A 22043-nucleotide genomic window follows, 5' to 3' on the forward strand; every position below is an offset into this window, starting at 1 on the left:
AACAAATGAATTTTTCAATGATAAAAATAAATAATCACAGTATACAATAATTCTCATGGGAGCTACAGTACAAACTTGATGAGGCATTCCCAATTTTACCACTTTTGAAACTATAAAAGATAGTAAGATGAAGGCTGTTCTTCTGTTCAAACCTCCTAATAGTACAAGGAGTCCAGTCTGTATTATCATATATTTGCATTTGGAAAATAAATTTATGCTCGTCAAAGAAGAAAACTGACTTAAACAGAAGCTGATTAAATGCTTGAAAATAATTCAAGATATTATATCATTGAAGTGATTTCAAAATATGACATGGATGTAATATTAGAATCCTAAAGTACATCAGAATTCCAGGATTTAGCAAAAGGGTAAGAGGGGAGTTCATTCACGTAGAGGAAGAGAAAATTTTCTTTGGACTAGTTATATCAGATAATATGTTTATTTAAGGAAAAATAAACAGGTGGGGAAAAGTTCTGCATGCCTAACATGGAAGGAAAGCATTTTGTGCCTAATATATTACAGAAACTCTTAGTACACCTCATTCTTTCAAAAATATTACCCTCATACAGTGGCCAAGGTCAGTTTGAATTTAGGTAATTTTCTATATATATAAGTGTGGATCACATATGTTCCAATCTCAGAGCTCTTCTGTCATCCTACCTTTTAAAAATATTTTTTCGGTTTATTATTCATGGATTACTTTTTTTCCCCCCCTTTGAGATCTGGTAATCTTTAGCTTTTTGTTTTGTATCCCTATGTATATAACATCCAAGTTTCCTACTGATAATCAACAACCTTCATTGCTTTGTCACTAAAGGCACATGTTATAATTTGCTCACATGCTTTATAAAAGCTCCACTGTAAATGTTTAAGAAATAAATGGTCCCTAACAACCTAAACACATTTGGGACCTTAAAGATTTTCTCAGAGTGGTAACTGTAGTAGTCTGCAAGATTAGAAGCAGCAGTACTTCATTCTATATGAAATTCATAACAATGCAATCATGAGGTATACAGAAGAGTTGAGTCTGTGCTATTGTCAACAGGGTACATCAAACTCAACACCTCTCCAATTCTGAAGTCATACTTTGTGAACTAGTTGAAAGAAAAAAGGAGAAATACTGGATGAAGAAATTTATTTTCTAGAACTTACAAACCAACTACAGACATTCCCCACAAGACCCAGTATTCTTATCCATCATTACCAATTCTATGTATGACAGTGGCGAATCAAAGATGGGTCACAAGCCATGAATGCTAGGCCTAAAATTGTAAAGAGCCAAACACCAAGAGTTTAGAAAATCACCTTGCAATATCTTGATGGAGGTGCCTAAGAAACACTGAAATCTATTGTATACAAATAATGTGGAAAATAAAAATATGTAACTGTGGATTTCACAGCAATGTAGGAACAAATATGCACAATATATGAATTCCATAATATCTAAAATGATGCTCTGCATAAAATAGGCATTTTATAAATGCTGCAACTGAGATAAACAAATAATCAGGGTTTCTGTGTTTCTGAAATTTGGATGACTAAATGTTAGTATGCACAAAGTTTTACTTTCATACAGTTGGCAGTGACTAAAGACCAGCTCTTTAGGCATTTAGGCATTCATCACACCATACTAAGCTTATATTTTATTGCAGAGATGAAATAAATTGGTGAAATAAAGAGGTGAAATAAATGAATACACTGGAAGTAATTTACTTTGACGAGAATATGGGTGTCAACAGGGTGAGGTGCCTCACTCAAGATTATATATATTAGGAAGGAATTTAAAGAAAAATGGCTCTGTTATGATTTCCTTTTTAGGAAAGCTAAAGAAATATAACCTGAATGATAGTATGTTAGAGATCATAGAATATTACACTCAAACAAGGTTTGAGTTTGGAAGCAGTGTCAGTGAGAAGGTCTCTAGTGTACCACTCAAAGACTTTAGTATCTGAGCCAGTAGTATCCACTATTTGCTATCAGCTGCTTACTGTCAAATCTTCAAATGTTGAATGCATGGGCATATGTGACATATCTAACATGTTGGACTAATTACTTAGGGATTTAAAATATCCTCAGAGGATGAGATAAATGATTGGCATAACATGAAAACATCATAAAAGATTTAAGAAAAAAATTGTAAATCACTACTTTAGATATGCAAATTAATCAATTTCCTTAGTGAAGAGTGAAGGAGTTGGCATTACAAATTATTCCTATTAAGAATATGATATTTTACCATAACTACCCTTTGTAATTAAATTTATCTTCTGATTTGACTATGGCATGAACCAATGCAATGATGGGATGCACTACTAGGGATTATATAGATGACTGCATACAGCAGAAGCCTATTTGAAATCTACAATGTTCCTTTTCTTTTTCTAGGTATTGATCAAATGGTTTGTTCACTGTATGATAATTTCTGTACTTGCATGTATGTGTTTTTTTTTTTTTACTTTTATATGTAATCTCTGCTTTAACTTAAAATTTTAAGGCACATTAAAAATTAAAGTGAATTACTCAGAATAATGAAAGCTTAGTGACTGAATAATTTGAAAATTTAACTTAAAAAAGGCCTAGCTAATTAAAAAAACTAGAAAGCAATCTTTAAACATCACCATGTGGCAGCAACATTATTTTCTATTGTTCTAGTAAGCAAAGGAAGGTATTTTCTCAGCATTGGAGGACTTTGAGTGCCTTGGTAGTGTCCAAGAGTGTGAAAACATGCATCTGAAGAGTGCTGAACCTATACCTCTAAAATGCACATAGTTTTGGCCCTCCCTGGTGGCACAGCGGGTTAAAGCACAACACTGAGAATCTAAAGCCGCTTCTGCATGAGTTTGATTCCCGCCTGCCCCGGAGGTGACCACATGGCGTGGCAGACCTCTCCTGACCCGCCCGCTGCTCCCCTCACCAGTGTACTTCATCGATCTGCCTGTTCTGTTCCCCACTCTGTCTCTGGTGAAGCCTCTCACCGCCCCTGAGCCTCTGGCCTGTACCCCAGTTCTGTATGCACAAATAAATAAATCTTTAAAAAAAAATGCACATAGTTTTTGGAAGCCAATGTTACCTTCATTTAAAAAAAAAATTTAAAAAACTACGTTGAAATGGGCTAGCTATGGATGAAAACATTTAAACTATTTTAACTGTCAGGAAGGAACTAAATTCCTGTGCTAGAAAAGATGCTAAACAAAATACCTACTGCTTGCTTAATTTCTCAAATGTTATGTCTTATGCTGAAATTGATATCAAATATAACTACCCCTCTCTCCTGTCTTCCCTTTATTACTTCTCCTTCCCTCTCTCCACCCATAAACCCTACTTCCCTCCCCTACTCCAAGGAGATGATGATAGGATATGAGATACTTTATTTTCTCCATTCTACTTCATTCATATGAGTCAGAAAAAGACCCCAACATTTGGTGGGAGCCCTCACAGAAGCCAAAAAGTATGTAATTTGTTCCGTGTTCTGCCAACTCTACTTCCCTCATAGGGGGAAGTATTTTGGAACTGAATGTTCCACCTCCCCAAATATTTCTCCAAGAATCTTGGAGAAATCCATCACTTCAGGAAACACACAAGAAAATATGTGCATAATTGCTTTGCTAGATCACTTAATAAATATTTCATCCTGATTACAGATGCCAAAGTGGCATGCGGCATCCTTTCAACAATATCTTAATTCTTAGGTCTACAAACCCCAAAACCCAGCACTATGGTGAATTTTATATTCATTTTTGGCATCTTAAGTCTCAAATAACTGAGAAGTAATTTTATTTGATAATTCTTTTTCCCAGCTCAATAAAGTACAAATTATTACATCAAAAAGGCACTTTAGTGCTGCGCTATCAACTAGCATCTATTACAAAGGAAAAAATGTATATAAAGTGTACATGCACCTCCCCCACCCCAAACATAAAGTCCAAAATTTTCTTATATTATTTGGTGCAGTTACTACTTTTCTTGGCCCTCCTAGAAAACTTTAAAATATGGGAAAAACTGTTTCATCAAAATTACATTCATAAATGAATATTTTATACTTCTACAAAATATGACAGTAGTATCTTCCTATCAGACATTAGTTTTTTTTTTTTTAATCAAATGACAGTATTGATATTTACTTAAAGGTCTTTTATTTTAGATAAACAGCCTACAAAGAATAGTAGTTATGTGACCTAGGTAACACAGTTTACCCGTGCACCATTACCTACAAATATTAGATTCTTGATATGAAGGATTTAATAGCATAATTATACTTTAAAAATAAAACTCTGCAATTGTTGAGGACTAATACATATCAATATAAAGGAGGCAGGTACATCTTAATCTCCTCATAGAGGAAGAAAGGATGGATGGTAGGAAAGAGTGAGAAGGATCACTTCCAAAGAGGAATCAATTTTATCAGCTGAACCTGGAGATTCTCAGAATTCAGACATTTCCCATTACATAGGATTGAGAAGTAGGATTAGAAACAGAAAGTCAACAAAAATTCACTCCTACTGCATAAACAAAATTGTCAACAGCCAGGCATCTATCATGCTCAAATACTCAAAGGACTGAAGATGAATAGCTAAAGAAATCAGTCAAATTCTCTGGGGAGATTCAGAGCAAACACTTGGTGCCACAGAGTGAAGTCTTCATATTTAAGAGCTACCAAACACAACCCCTTACTGTAGATTAATGTGAAATCTCCTACACTCCTGATGGGGGTGCAAACTGATCCAGAACTAGAAAAAGAAGTGCAAATTAAACCCACAGTAAGTAAGCAAATAAAGGTATAGTAAAGAGCAGACATCAACATTATAAATGGCATAAAATCAATAGAGAAAGGTCAGTACAACCAACTGTTGGTTCTGTGAGAAAAACAATAAAATTTTGACAGTTCAGGCAAAAAGAAAATACATATAATCAACTTCAAGACAGAGGATATTAAAATGAGAGAATAAAATTGATCAATTATTGGCCCTCCCTGGTGGCGCAGCGGGTTAAAGCACAGCACTGAGAATTTAAAGCCGCTTCCGCATGAGTTCGATCCCCGCCTGCCCCGGAGGTGACCACATGGCATGGCAGACCTCTCCTGACCCGCCCGCTGCTCCCCTCAGCAGTGTACTTCGTTGATCTGCCTGTTCTGTTTCCCACTCTGTCTCTGGTGAAGCCTCTCACCGCCCCTGAGCCTCTGGCCTGTACCCCAGTTCTGTATGAATAAATAAATAAATCTTTAAAAAAAAATTGATCAATTATGAGTAACTGTCAAAAACTTTGAGAACTGTAAGTGCCAATACAAAGGAGGCATTCAATAAAGGACAAATATCACAGTTATAAATGTTAATATTGTAAAGTCTCTCTATTGGTCAAATAGGAAGAGTGGAGATTTCTTTAAAAAAAAATGGGACTCATTTGGGACTCTTCGCCCATCTCTTGAGAACTAAAGCAAGATAAAAATGTATTTGTCAAATAATTTCTGGTTTGGTATTCTTGTTATTTTGAATGTAAAGAAGACACTGATTCAGATATGGATCCTCCCCTTAAGCCTCTCTACCCAAGATGAGTAAATATAAAGATCTATAATGGTCAGACAAGAACTGGTCAAAGAAGAACACTTGTCAGCATGTGCACTGTTTCTCCCATTAAAAGGAACACAGCCCTCTGATGACCTTGCTGAGACTCAGGAATAGGAAAAAGAATTGGGAAGGTTCAACTGCTTCCTTTTCAGTTAAAGCATTACAAATAGACAGACTACTGCTTCAACTGCTTGGTTGTCAAAAACAATTAATTCACTACTTCTGAGCTAAGGAGGAAAAAAGAAATTAACATGATTGCTAAATTCCTGTTTGTCATTCAAACAGAATCACATGGCTGAAAACATACACAACAACCTTTAAAGCACTAAATTATACCCATTTGAAAAAATCAAAAGAAAAATCTTTACAACATAATTTGTTCCTAATAGCACAAACATAAAATTAGCACACTTAGGTAGTGTCTAATTTCTAACAAATTCAACCTCATATGTTTTGCATATTAGACTATGTAATGATGCTCATAAATTTTAAAGAGCAATCATTGCTATAACCTTATTATTGCTCTGTTGTTCAGTTCTGTTATTTATTACAATATAGCCAACAACTCCTTGACAGTTAACTCTGCATTAGAATTTTCTTTATGAGACCCTTTATTCATTTTAAGAAGTGAAACTAGTAGATGGGATGAAAACTATTTTATCATTCATTCCTAAGATATTTTATGCATCAAGAATTTTTGTTTCCCATTACTCATTTTGCATTATCCAGATTACAAAAGTGATTCTGTATATTAATATATTTTATTTGACATAGTAAATTCAACAGTAAATACCTGTCTTATTCTGTTATTAGAGCAACAACTTTCAGTTTTAAACATTGCATATAATGCAGATTTTTTAATAGAAGGCCTTTATTATGTGAAGGTATGTTACTTCTTATTCCCAGCAACTATTGATATTATCATATGACTTATTTTTCCTTTGTGCAAAAAAAAAATACATTTTTTGCAAATGTCGAACCAAACTGGCATTCCTGGAATAAATTCTACTTGGTCATGATGTAAGTTCCTTTCAAAGAACTGCAGCATACAGTGTAGTAATATTTTGTTGAGGATTTTGCATCTACGCTCATAAAGTAATCATAAAAAAATAAAAATAATAAAAATTTAAAAAATCATAATCTAGGCCCTCCATGGTGGCGCAGCGGGTTAAAGCATTGCATTGAGAAGCTAAAGCCACTTCTGCATGAGTTCGATCCCGGCCTGCCCCGGAGGTGACCACATGGCGCAGCAGACCTCTCCTGACCGGCCCGCTGCTCCCCTCAGCAGTGTACTTCTTCGATCTGCCTGTTCTGCTCCCCACTCTGTCTCTGGTGAAGCCTCTCACGGCCCCTAAGCCTCTGGCCTGTACCCCAGTTCTGTATGTACAAATAAATAAATCTTTAAAAAAATCATAATCTAATGATTTTTTGTTTGTTTTCCTGTAATGTCCTTTTCTGCCTTTAGTTCAGAGTAATATTTTCTCTTAAAGTGTATTTGAAAGCATTCCTTCTTCAATTTTTTGGAAAAGAGGCTAAGTATTAGAGTTCACCTTGAAAGTCTGGTAGAACTCATTAGTGAAACCATCTGGTTCTGGCTTTTATTTCTTTGGAGATAATTTTTTTCCCATTTTCTTCCTTTAAAATTGAGTTGTTTGCTATATACCAGAGACATTTTATGGGAGTGGAGTGGGCAATGGGATCAAAAACAGTTGGGGGAGGGAAATGCACCGGACTATGGTGATGACACATGAGTGATTTGGTGATGGGAAACCCAAGAGAATTACAACTGAGATGGAGAAATGCACAAAATGATGTAAAAACAGTTATGTTATTAAAAATAAATAAATTAATTAAATTGAGCTGTTTTAATTGTCTATTTCTTCCTCTATGGTCTTCTCAAGTTGTATGTATCTAAAACTCAACCCATGTTTTAAGTTACCCAGTAAATTGTCTAAAAGTAGTCAGTGGTGCTTCTATGTTCTTCTGTATTTCTATGTTGTTCTGTTTTAACTTCTCTGTTGTTTCTGATTCTATTTATGAGAGTTATCTTTTTCTTTTTCATTGTGACCCTAGCTATAGACTGATTTCTCTTATTTATCTTTTGAAAAAACAGATTTCGTTTTCATTTATATTTTGTACTTTTTGCTTACATTGTAATTCCTACTCTAATTTTTATTATTTCCTTCTCCTGGACTTGTCGTTTATTTGTTCCTATGTTTTTAGTTCCATAAGCTGTACACTTAGATTATTTATTTGAGATCGTTCTTGCTTGTATTACTATATATTACCCTCATCTACTATTTAAGTTAATCCCATAGGTTCTTAAATCACAGCTACATTTTGGTTGGTCTCCAGATATTTTTGAAGTTCTGCTTTTATTTCCTCATTAACCCAATAATCATTCTACAACAGACTATTCAGTCTCTACAGTTTTTTGTTCTCCCTCTTTTTTTTTGTGGTTGACTTCTAACTTGATGCCACTGTGATCACAGAAGATACCGGAGATGATTTCGATCTTCATTAATATGTTGGAAATTGCTTGAATCCCAACATGCAGTCTAGTCTCAAGAATGATCCATGTGCACCCGAGATGAATATTTACTTGGCTTTTTTTTTTTTTTTTTTGGTGTGTATGTGTGAGGTGGTGGTGGTGGAGTGTCCTGTAGATATGTAGATGTCCATTACCATCTAGGCTGATTCTTTATTAGGCTACTGTTTCCTTGTTGGTTTTCTATCTGCTTGATTTGTCAACTGGCATAAGTGAAGTGCTGAATTCTGCTACTACTATCATGTTGCTGTCAATGCCTTTGTTTTGTTAATATTAATAGTTGCTTTATATATTTTGATGTTCCATTTTTAGTGCATATATATTGAGATGTGTTCTATATTCTGATGTAATTAGCATGTTATGGTTGGGGAAGCTAATGTTCTGAAAAGTTAATGAACTTATATTTAGTTTGTTACAAGTGAAAAAATCCAAGAATCAAAAAGGTTAATATTGCTCTATAACCTTTACATTTTCCAGAATTTCTCCCTGCCTTTATATCATATTTTTGTCCATTAAATAAAAAATCAAAGATCTATTCAACTCTACTATTTTCAGTAAAATGGAAGATGATGTGCATTTTACTTTCCAAATATTGATGTAATTTGTTTAAAATAAAGGTAAGATTGCATGAGTCATAAAATTTCCACAAGGATTTATTAGTGGACAAGCATGTATTCAATTAAAAAGGAAATAAACATCTGTATAACACTTTCATTTTCTTGAAAGGGAACATTTTATAGAAGTTGGAAAATAACAAGGAGGGAAAAGATCATGTCAACACAATGTTACTGGTCATATACAACGCAATCTTATGTTTCATAGAGATTTCAACACAGGAAATGGGTATATTAGAAACTGCCTAATTCATAGGTTTCCCTAACCCATGTACAGTGATTTCTTTGAATGACTCTGAAGGAAAAGTTTTAAGCAGTGCTTTTACATCAGTCTCAATAATGCATATTCCAAAGCCTAAATTAATCAGCCATGTAACTGTTTACATAGCCACCATTCAGTGGGAAAATAAGTGTCAACAGGTTCCACTTTCCCAGCCTGGAATAGCATGTAACTTCTCATTACAATCCTCATGAGTCTCTGATTAGGAAGGGAACATTCTATTTACCACATTTAATAAACCGAGAATCCTTATTTTACAACAATCTGAAAAAAAAAAAAAAAAAAACACTTCACCTTACCCTACCCACACCAATTTAGCTTCTTTTAAAAAGTTACATGATCGGCCCTCCCTGGTGGTGCAGCGGGTTAAAGCACTGCACTGAGAAGCTTAAGCCACTTCCGCATGAGTTTGATTCCCGCCTGCCCCAGAGGAAATCCACATGGCGTGGCAGACCTCTCCTGACCCGCCCTCTGCTCCCCTCAGCAGTGTACTTCGTCCATCTGCCTATTCTGCTCCCCGCTCTGTCTCTGGTGAATCCTCTCACCCTCCGCATCTCTGGCCTGTACCCCAGTTCTATATGAATAAATAAATAAATCTTAAAAAAAAAAGTTACAAGATCTTCCAGGTTTATATACACTGTAGGAAGGAGGGTCCAATTTCTTATTCACCTTTCCTCATGGCAAATAGCAAAGTGGCTTGAAAAGAACATAAAATTAATGAAATAGAATGTGGTTTCCTATAACATAAAAAATAAATTACAAAGTGATTTTTTTTAAAAGATTTATTTATTTGTACACACAGAACTGGGGTACAGGCCAGAGGCTCAGGGGTGGCGGGAGGCTTCACCAGAGACAGAGTGGGGAGCAGAACAAGCAGATCGACAAAGTATACTGCTGAGGGGAGCAGCAGGCGAGGCAGGAGAGGCCTGCACGCCTTGTGGATTTCCTCCGGGGCAGGCGGGAATCAAACTCATGCGAAGTGGCTTTAGCCTCTCAGTGCTGTGCTTTCACCCGCTGCGCCACCAGGGAGGGCCATAAAGTGATTTTTTAAAAATATTCTGACTGCTACAATAGCTCACCAACAATCAATAATCTTGAGATACCTAATACGCTTTAAGTATCTGATTGTCTTAAAGGAACACTTTCAATCATTTTTTTTTCTAAAGAGAGGCTCAAAATGCTCAATGTGTCCCTTAAAGACTATCAAAACACCATCACATAATCTCTACACTTCCTGTTCTGTATAACTCTATTTCAGCAGATAACATATTATTTATTAAGACTTGTCATATGTTAGGCCATGTGCCCAACTCACGTTTTCTTTTCAATAATCAATGTTAAGATGAGGATACATTTTGTGTTCCTATGTTACAGAGCAGAACATTGTAGTTTAGAAATTTTAGCATAATTATTTTGTAATCTGTAATACTGAATAAGAAGTAAATCTGGAACCTGAGTCTACTAATTCTTTACCTGCAACTTATGATATGTTCTTAGCCACTGAACTCTACTAGCTGCTGTACTGCCAGAATCACACTTTGCTTCCCATTAGTAATTATCATTACCTATTCATATTCCATTGAGCCTCCCATATAAAAATAGATGAATAGTACTCACAATTATTTCTACTAAATTACTCAACTCACTCTTTCCCCATCGTTCATTCTGTTATTTCTTTATCCCAGCCTTTGATTAGCTACTGCCTGAAATGTTAGCTGACCACCTGATTTCGTCTCAGGTCCCCCAGGTCTACAGATACATACTTATCCCACATCCTGCTGCAAGTGTACTCTTACATGAATTTCTGATTGACAACTTTTTCTAAAATCTTTCAGGGGCCTCCATGGTGGTGTAGGAGTTGAAGTCTAAGTATTATAAAGCTATCGCCAGCCCTGGGGCATGAGTTTCATCCCCAGCAGGGAGCTGACCTATGCATGGTACAGCAGATCTCTCCTGTCTCACCTGCTGCTCCCCTCAGCAGTGTATTGCAGTCTATGGGCTTGTTCTGCTCCCCATTCTGTCTCTGCTGAGTCCTCTCATCCCCCTTCACCTCTAGCTTTTATATACTTAAATAACAAAATAAATCTTTAAAAAATTAAATAAATTATTGCAGATACCAGTCATCTTTGGTACATTTCCCATTCTCTCAACAGAGCACAACAGATCCCTAAAATCTGGATGCTGTCCGCCTCTTCCTGGACACTTCACATTTATTTGAAACATAAACAAAGTAATATTGACTAAACAATATTGTTTAGTGAACAACTGGCTGTATATCTGAGGAGTGAAGGAGGAGAAGAAAATTATAATTATCACATCTTGACCTCTAAAATTTCCCTTGGTTCTCTGTAATAAACAAGAAATGTTCTTGATTTGGTGTGGGTGTGATATGATAACACTGAAGAGGTGTGAACTAATCCCTCTGAATCATCAATCAATGTTACCTCAATTCAAAAAAAAATACAAAAAGATCCATAATATATGCTTATTGAAAAAAAAAACCCTCTAAGAACTTTATAGACTATATATAATGTTCATTTTCATTCAAGTATTCTCTATAATTCTATAATTTCTCTAAAGATATTGTAAGAAAAATATCCTTAATCTCAGCTTCATTTTAATATTTAACATTTTCAAATTTCATTTCCTGAGAAAATGTATTTTGTAATATCTCATCTGTTCACACAATATGTTCAGTTCTCTGAATTTTCTGTGTCCACTGACAATACTATGACTTGCCACTGGTAAATTTCTGGATATCTGGAACCAGACATGTTCATTGTATTTTTACAAATACTTGCCATAAAAATACACATAATAAATAATTTATCGTGCTGGTAGTGTTAAAAACTTCATAGTGTATAAAATCAGAAAACTATACTTTCTCAAAAAGCAATAAATCTGCTTGTAAATTAGAAGGTTAATCATTTTAGTCTTCAAGAAAATTTTAAATATAAACAATGTGACATATATCTGTTTTCATAAATTAATAGATCACATTTTAAATGAAATATGTATGTCGCTGGAAAAATGTATTTGTCATTTAAAGTACTAAATAATTAATAAAAATTTCTCTTAAAACATGTTTGCAGCAAAACTGCACATATTATTCAATATTTTGTCCAGGCTAAATGCACAGAATCCCACAGTAATTTAATACAAGAGTAATTAAAAAAAGAAATAAAACTGTGTATATTTATGTGTATGTATATATAAAACATATAGATCTATATGTACTATGCCTTGAAATTCAGAGGCATTAAATCAGATTACATTTGAAAAAAAATTATCTAAATAATATCTATATCAACAGCATCCGACCCACCACTAAATGCTTTAAAGGCAGTACAGTTTCCAGAATTCTTATTCTTTGAGCACTAATTATATGGGCTTTTAATTTTCATTAAATGTTGCTCCCTCCAGGGCACAGACCCAAGACAGCATGTGTAAGCAATAGGCTGATGGGAGTGGTAAGGATGCATATACTAAGAAAGTAATCCTGTAACTTGAGCCTTGAAAGTACTGGGGTGGGGTCCCTTGAACATGGAGCTCTGTTTTCCAAAGTGCTATGCTCTAGAGAAGAATAAAACTAAGACTTAATGGTGAGAACTAATAGATGAATTTTGCAATTAGATGACCAGAGAGAAAGAAAAAGAGGAAAAAACAGAATAATAAACAACTGCACTGTAGAACATTTGAAACTTAAAATTAAAATAAAATCTATGAGCTTGGGGAAGTAAATCAAGTCTTCATTGTAATTTCTTAGCTTCATTTAAAGAAATTTCCCAGGAATGTTGCTATGGAATGAGTCCCTCAAGCCATATTAAGCTATGCAGTTTTGCTATATCAGCTCTAAAACTGTACTGTATTTTTCTAATATGGACTTTCAATAAGATGAAACAGAATACCCAAAGTGCCTCTGGGTTGAAGCTCTCCATTTGTTTTGCACTCACACATTATGTAGAGAAATTGTAATGCACAGAAAACAGTCATTCCTTTCTAGAGTTAAGACCTAAAATTCACATATAATTTCTGTTGACAGCAATTCAGTATAGATTCAAATCTCCTGAATACTACATATTCTATAGGACTACTTTTTTTTTAATCTACTCATTTAGTAAATAGCTTTTAAATAAGCATGATACTAATAATATCTTTGTAAATATATTGTGTTGTAATTTACTGTAAACCCATCTGGAGTTTTCTGTAAGACAACGAAATTGGAAATTAATCCTTCAAGTCAGCCTTGATATAATGCTATGTATTCTGTTGATGTAAAAATACCACAAATTCAAATACCCAACAAATCTTGATATGTTATTATCAGGGCTACAAAGCTAAGATGCTTCCAAATTAGTGACCATTTAGCCAGCATTAAATGTTAACTACTTAGCCTGTTCAATAAAAGGTAAGGTTTGAGCCTTTTCTTCGGTGATACAACTAAAGATGATTTGAAGCAACAATGCAAGAAAACACATTCACAACAGAGCCATCTTATCTTCACCAACCCAAACTCACCAATTTACTTGGCAGATGCATGCACTGGCTCCTATAGACTTTTTGGTACTTTTAACAGTAGTTTTTTCCCCTTAAAAGGTAAACCCTTTCCTGATGTTCAGGATCCTATCTTACTTTTAAGGATCCTTCTCCAGTTAAGTATTCCTTTCTGTTGCTTTCTGCTATCCAGTTTGTAGTTATATGCTGTAACAGTCATGGATAACTACTATATCCTCTTATTTAAGTTACCTGTAGCATATGACATGGTAAGATGCATTTCTACAATTTTTTTTCTTTTATTTTCATAGCACTGCTCTCACCTGAATTCTTTCCAATTTGTTACTTTTAAAATCATCAGCAGATTCTTTCAAATCTCTTCCAAATCTCTAAGTGCTGGAGTATCTTAAAGATATGTCAAAAAAAAAAATTCACCCTTCTTACTTATATGCTCTGCCTAGCCCATGACTTTACATACCATATGGATACTGATAACTTTCAGCTATATATTTTTGCCAACTCTTGACTTCAACTCCAAATCCATATATGTGAGTGACCGATTTCTCTACTAAGATAAGAACTATTTCAGTATTGATTCCTAAAATAAGCATTTCTCAAGAGTTTCCTTATCATAGTAAATGATACCATCATCAGTCTATTTGCTCAAGACAAACACCTAGAAGCCATCCTGATTTCCACTTTTTTTAATATTCCAGATCCAATCCATCAGCGTCCAAAATATAGTCACAATTCAGTAACAGTCCTCTATAGCTACTACAACCATGTTCTGGTAAAAATTGCATCTTTTTCTTGTTGATCTATCTATTTGCCTCTGCTTTAACCCTCCTTTCCACATTTCCTACCTTCCACAGCAGCAGTAATATCAATCATTCCACATTAGGTCATGTCTTTGCTAAATATCATCAACTTTTTCTTACAATGACAGAAGAATACAAAATAAAAATTAGGTGGACTCTCCCTGGTGGCACAATGGGTTAAATGTAGCATATGAAGCTACCCAAAGCCCCTGAAGCACGAGTTTGATCTCCAGCCAGGGAGGAGACCCACATAGCACAGCAGACCTCCCATGACTTGCCTACTGCTCCCCTCAGCAGTGTATTTCAGTCAACCTGCCTGTTCTGCTCCCTGCTCTGTCTCTGGTGAATCCTCTAATCACCCGTTACCTCTGACCTGTATCTCTAGCATGGATTTTAATACAGAGCCTGTACTTCTTGAATGACACAAAATCATGGCTCTCCATATTGTGCTTTATCTTCCATTTCTCAAGGGAGAACTAAAGAACAACTATGGCAATATCTTCTAGAGTTAGCATTAAATCAAATAGGCAGCGGGCAGAATTTCAGCTGAGGAATGACATAACTTGAAAGCACAAAGTAGGAGGTCAAACTAAAAGTAAGTAACAACCAGTGGGCCAAATATAGTCATTTACTCAACAAGCATTGTGTACAATCCTATTTTTCCTCATATAGCTTCTAGAGATGTGAATGGGAATAAACATTTCCCATATATAGCCTTATAATAAGCATGGTAAGAATTCTTATTCCTATGATATTCAAATATTCGATATTCTTATAAATAAATAAGAGCTATAAACATTTTCCATATATAGCCTTATAATAAGAATGGTAAGCATTCTTATTCCTATGATATTCATATATTTGATATTCTTATAAATAAATAAGAGCTATAATAAACCCTTCATGAGTTATATTTCAAACATTTCTGTTAGTTGTTAGGTAAAATGTACTCACACTCAATTTTCCATTACGGTTGTCTTCTTCTCTCACTTCCAGAGCCTTCATAAAATTATCTTGCAGGTCTTTACCAGTACTCGTTAGTGTTCTGTAAAAATCAGGTCTTCAGTTATAATATATTAGCAAAAGAAAAAATATATATATATATATTTTAAAAAGTCAAAAGCTAACCACCCCATTTCTTTATCCAAGAGACAATTTCTTTACAACACAAAGACTATCCACACATATTATATATGATCACTATAAACTACACACAATTATAATCTACTAACTCCCCAAATTTCATTTCAATTGGTCTTTATTTATGAATAATTAGAACCAAATATATAAATCACATATATCAATATTATTTCCAGATACAGTAAATTTCATTAATGCCCTTTTCTTCACTGTATTATACCATGAAAATTCAATATAAATATATATATTACACACAGTTTTAAATTGTCTATCATTTTAATGTCATTTATTTAATATATGAAAATTTATTTTAGTTTGATGAGTTAATTTAGACAACAATGGCAACTAGATTACATTATTTTTATCATTTATAAGATACAAGAAGGCTGAAAAATTTAAGAGGGGTTACAAAATAAGCTCTGGATATGTAATATACCGCATGCTGTTAATTAATACTGTATTATAAATTCAAAAGTTGCAAAGAGTATATTTTAAAAGTTTTCATCCCAAGAAAAATAATTTGTAACCATATTTGGTAATGGATCTAAACTAGACTTTTTTGTGGTGGTTATCTGAAATATATACATGCATTGCATCATTATGATACATTTGAAAACTAATATAATCTTAGGTATGAATCATATCTTAGTGCAAAAATTAAAATTAAAAATTAATTTAAAAAATAATTCAAGGGAGAAATTACTTATCTGGAAGTAAATTTAAAGACAATTTGTCACAGAGATCTCAATTAAACAACATTGAACCACACAATGAAAATTGAGTTGAAGTCTGATAGTTATTTCCTACATTTTCGATACATATTTTTATTATATTCTACTATTAGCAGAAACTATTGCAGCACACAGATAAACAAGCTAAGACTCCAGCTCTCAATTTGCCTGTAGTCTCAGAGTGGTAAATAGATAAATATTTTGACAGTCATTTTATGTGACATTCTAATAGAGACAGTTCATAACAAAACTACCCTACCTACTTAAGGGAAGGTCACTTAATTTTAAGGAATCTAAAGCTTAACAGTAATTACTGAGCTAACTGCTAAAAGATGAGATGGTATTAGCCAGTTTGGGGGTAGGTTAGAAGAGGAGAGGGTTACCAGTAACTATACAGGAATAAAATAATTTAAATATAAAACTACAAAGAGCCTTTGAGTGACTGCAAAGCAGTCAGAAAGGAAAGTAAATGCAGAAAGTGAGGCTAAATCATTTAATATTAATAAAGCTAACATTTTTACAGAAAAGTCACTGTAAATATTTAGTTAAGGCTACACAGATAATATAAGCAGCAGAACCTATATTCAAACATAAGTTAACATAAGTGGTGGCAATGGGCATCCTTGTCTTGATCTGAAGTTTAAGGGAAAAACTTTGTTTTTTTAGCAGTATTATGTTGACTATTACTTTGTTATATAGAGGCTTTATTATATTGAGGTAGGTTTTTCTATTCCTATCTTGTTTAGAGTTTTAATTAGAAATGAATGTCAAATCTTATTAAATGCTTTCTCTGCATCTACTGAAGATTAACATATGATTTTTATATTTGCTTTGGTCAGTAAGATGTATTACATAATTTATTTATGTATATTGACCCACCCTTCCATCCCTGGCATAAATCTCACTTGATATGATATATAATCCTTGTGATATACTGCTAAATTAAATTTGAACAATTTTTTTAAAAGATTTTTGTATAAATCTTTTTTTATTTTTTAATTTTTTTTTCTTGTACTGTCTATCTGGTTTCAGTACTAAGATAATGTTGGAATCATAATGTGTGGTAGGGATCATTTCTTGTAATTGTTTAAAATAATCTGAGTAAGATTTTAACTTTTAAAGTAAAATTACTTTAAAAAGTATTATTTTAAAGGTTTGATAGAATTTATTTGTAGAGCCATCTGTTTCTGGAGTTTTGTTTTTGGAACATTTTGTATTAGTTTCAGTTTCCACACCAGTGATCAGTTTATTCAATTTATCTTAATCTTCTTGAGTTACTTAGTAGATTATAGTGATCTAGAAATTAATCCTTTTCTTCAATATTATTAAATTTTTCATATAGTTGTTCATGGTAATCTCTTATGGCTCTTTGTATTTTTTTTTTGCTATCTATTAATTATTAATTCTTTCATTTGTAGTTCTATTTCTCAATGTTTTCTCTATTTTTCTTACTCTAGCATAGTCTTTAAACTTTTTTAAGATTTGTTTATTTATGCATACAGAACTGGGGGGTGAGAGGATTCACCAGAGACAGAGTGAGAAGCAGAACCGGCAGATCTACTGAAATACACTGCTGAGGGGTATGTCAGGAGAGGTCTGCCATGCCATGTGGATCACCTCCCTGGCCAGGGATGGAACTTGTGCTGCAGTGGCTACAGTAAGCTTCTTAGTGCTGTGCTTTCACCCATTGTCCTTAAACTTAATTTCATTTCTTTTCAGTTATTTTTATTATTTCGTTCTTTCTACTAACTATGGCTCTTGTTTGCTCTTTTTTTAAGTTGGTGTAGGTATGTTATTAGATGGTTTGTGATTTTTTTCCTCTTGCTTCTTAATGTGGCCCTGTATTAAAATCATCATGCCCTGTAAGACCATATTTGCTGTCTCTTTTGGATTCTGGGTTTATATCATCAATTTCATTCATCTCACAGTAAAGTTCTGCTGCAATTGCCTCTTTTATTTGATTATTATCAAGCTATATATTCTTCAGTTTCCATGTATTCATATTTTTCCTTGTAATTAATTTATATGGCATTATGGTCAGAAAATATAGTAGGTATAAATTTTATCCTTATTGTTTTATTAAAAATTTACTTGTGGGCCCTCCCTGGTGGCGCAGTGGGTTAAAGCACTGCACTAAGAAGCTGAAACCACTTCCACATGAGTTCGATTCCCGTCTGCCCCGGAGGTGACCACATGGCGTGGCAGACCTCTCCTGACCCGCCCGCTGCTCCCCTCAGCGTGTACTTCGTCGATCTGCCTTTTCTGCTCCCCACTCTGTCTCTGGTTAAGTCTTTCGCCACCCCTGAGTCTCTGGCCTGTACCCCAGTTCTGTATGCACAAATAAATAAATCTTAAAAAAAAAAAAATTTACTTGTGTCCCAACATATGATCTATTCTTATAAATGTTCCCTGTACACTTGGAAAAAAAAAAAAAAACTGTGAATACAATTGTTTGGGGGTAGAATGTTCTATAGATATCTGTTTGATTTACTGGTTCTTATTAATCTAATGCTATTGTTTCCTTATTTATTATTTACCTAATAGATTTGTTGTTGTACATGGAAATAGTGGAGTCCGTGGTATTACAGTGTGGTTACTCTGAACTCTTCTGTCACCCTCCTTAGCACCAATGGGTCAGACACAGGGTTGTTTTTTTTTTTTCGTTCAGAGAAATTTTGATGGGGCATTTGTGTGGTGGTGTTCTTCTGGTCTCCTCCTTTTTAAAAACTTTTTATGTGCTGTGATATGGTTAGATTTCCAGACTATTGTCACTATATCTGTTAAAGTTATATAAGAACTAAGTGTAGTAGACATGAAAGAGGACTAGAACAGTAGCGGACCACCAGTGACATTTAACAGACATAATTCAAACTTGGAGTTTTATGCTGGGTAGCCCCAGGGAGACCCTCGTCTTTGTCCATTTTTTTGGCTAAAGAGTCTCATAATAGTCTTTTGTTCATTTCCAGGATATTTTTAAGCACTACATGCATCAGTGGGCATGGATTATAGCTGACAGGAAGTTACATGGCATGTACCTATTCTCTTTAGTACCACAAAGCCTAATCCTGAGATGTGTGTTCCTGTTATTGGTAAATGAGTTCTAATTTGTTCAAGTCTTTCTTTGTTTTGGTTTTAGCCCTCGGCTGGCATTTGGGCTATCTCAGCTTGGACTTCTAGTAATCACGTCTATCAAGATAGCCAAGTGCTAGTACCTTTTTTTCCCTGCCAATTCAGGTTCTAGCTGTTCTATATTAAGAGGCCCAAAGCAGTAGTCCTCACTCTAGACCTTCACCCTGACAGCTCTCCAACAATGCACCCTCCATTCTCAGAGCCAACTCACACACACCCTTATCTTGTACAGTGCTGGGTCTTGGGAGACTGCTTGCTGGTTTGTGCCCAAGTCAATAAAGGCAGGGGGCTATGCACAGAAGCCACTCCACCCCTCTGATGTTATTATCACTTTAAACAAAGTTCACTTTAAGTTTATCCTATCCCTTTCTGTTGGACTATAAATCCTAGCTGTGGTCTCTATATGCTATACATGAAAGAAATCATATGGTTATTGTCTTTCTCCACCTGACTTTTTTCACAAAAGATGAAACGGTCCAGGACCATACATGTTACAGCAAACAGCTGGGTTTTAATTATTTTATAGCTGAGTAGTATTCCACTGTGTATTTATACTGTATTTTCTTTATTCATTCCTCTGTCAAATTTTGATTTGACCTCTTGACTGTTGTAACTGAAGGTGCAATAAAAATGGTGGTGTATACATCTGAATAAATTATTTTATTTTGTGGGGAGAGGGTAAATATCCAGAAGTGGGATAAATGGGTCATATGAAATTTCTACTTTCATTTTTCTTAGGAATCTCAAAGCTCAAAGGATGGAAGTGGGATTATGGTAATTAAGCAAAATAAGTGGAAGAAAAATGATATCCAATGGTTTCACCAACATGTGAATCCAAACAAAGGGTCAGACTAAAACTTGAAAACTGACGAAGGATATGAGACATCTAGAAAAGAAAGAGTGGGGGAGGAGTAAGAAAGGGTGAGGTGGGAGTGCACATAGAACTAAAGTGAAAGACTATGGGAGCTTTTGTGGTGGGAGAACTAAGGTCACCACATCTGAGGGGAGAAATCACAAGCTGTCTGAAAATTAACAATGTAAGAAAAAAGCACTTCATTTAAAATAAACTAATTTAAGTGCCTCCTGGTGGCCCACAGGTTAAGTCTCAGTGCTATCACAGGTGGCAGCCCACTGTGGCAACTTAAATTCATTCCCTGTACAGGGAGCTGACCCACACCGCACTGCAGACCTCTCCTGTCTTGCCCGCTGCTCCCCTCAGCAGTGTAGTCCAGTGAATCTGCCTAGTCTGCTCCCTGACTCTGTCTCTGGTGAATCCTCTCACTCCACGCACCTCTGGCCTATACCTCAGTTCTATGCAGAAATAAAGAAAATCTTTAAAAAGTAAATAAATACAAATGAAGTGACTTAAACATTTAAAATAATTTTGTTTTATAAATTGGGAACAGGGAAATACAACCTATAAATCCTAGGCTACTTTCAGCAATAAATTATCAATTGTCATATTTGAGAAACAAATTTTTCAGTAAAGAGAAATACTGGAAAAGAAAGCTAATGCCCAGCGCTATAAGGGATTCTTAAAACTTTAACATGCATTACTCTTACTTAACTAGGTTTATTTAACAGTCAGTGACCTGGGGAAACTTTGCTTAAATAAATATTACAAAAGGAGTTATTTCCTGAAAAAGTGAAATAGGTCTATTACAAAATCTTAGAGTTATAAGTTTTATAAAGGCAAATATTCCACTTTATTGTTTACACGGTACTACATTTTCAAAATGGGCTAAAAGTTATATGGATGAGTTCTTTTTTACCAACCATGTTCAATCATTAACTAAAATATTTATATAATTCTACATGAATGACTCAAAATGTATTCTCAATCCCCAACAATTAGACTATGTGTTTATGATTTAATTTAATCATTTATGTACTGTACATAGTCATACTACTAGAATTAACACTTGAGAAAATAAATAACAGAAATGATATGACAATGTGTGGGCCGTAGAAACCATTGGAAAGCTGTTAAAATAGAAACTTATTTTCTTAAGAATTTATTTATATAAAAGATTAGTCTTTAGTAAACATTTATGACTTACTAATTAACTTGGCATTTTAAATGTGCAATTGGGAGTGTTCTAAAAAGCAAGGTTTGATTAATCATTAAGATATATTCTAATAAACAGTTACTGAATAGTTGCTATATCACTGCTGAGATTATACTTATTTTAAAAGCAATACTTTTTACTGAATGGGAAATATTTATGTTACTTTTATACTAGTAATCGGCTAACACAATTATCCTTAAATAAAGCCCTAAAAGAGAATATATTTATTTCCACTTTAGAGAGTAACTTGAGTATCATCAGCTAGAATTCAGTTTTTAAACTAGTTATCACTGATTTCAACGCTTTCTTCTTTATATATTATTGTTGCCAATAATATTGTCATATACTTATATAATATTTATATAATATTTATGCAACATTTTCACATGTAAAAAACAATGAAAAATCCACAGGAAAAGAAACCTCAATTACTAGTGGAGGAAAGGGTGAAACATGAAACCTTCATTTGGAAAAGCCCCTGGGGGATCAGATTCTGGTCTTGAGACCTCTATGGAAAACTAATCAGTGATAATCATTATACCAGTCTAGACTGCAATTCTGACCAACTGCTCTGTCCATAGGTAATTCTAATTTTCTTCAAAAACCAGTGAACTCTGAAGTACTTTACATTTTTTTATTTCTAGAATTTACATTCAACC

The 22043-nt window shown here is 34.2% G+C and overlaps 1 protein-coding gene across 2 annotated transcripts in view; it reads right to left on the reverse strand.

Annotated features, from left to right (window-relative positions):
- LOC101626479 (chromosome unknown open reading frame, human C4orf22) overlaps positions 1–22043 on the reverse strand; it is a 467695-nt gene that overhangs the window by 278562 nt on the left and 167090 nt on the right. For both annotated transcript variants that reach the window (XM_004681184.1, XM_004681185.1), the window contains exon 3: positions 15270–15360. In XM_004681184.1, coding sequence (XP_004681241.1) covers positions 15270–15360 — 91 coding nt within the window. The remainder of the gene's footprint in view (positions 1–15269; positions 15361–22043) is intronic.

Source organism: Condylura cristata, unplaced genomic scaffold (genome assembly GCF_000260355.1).
Source record: "Condylura cristata isolate star-nosed mole 26May11 unplaced genomic scaffold, ConCri1.0 scaffold00012, whole genome shotgun sequence".
Lineage (NCBI taxonomy): Eukaryota > Metazoa > Chordata > Mammalia > Eulipotyphla > Talpidae > Condylura > Condylura cristata.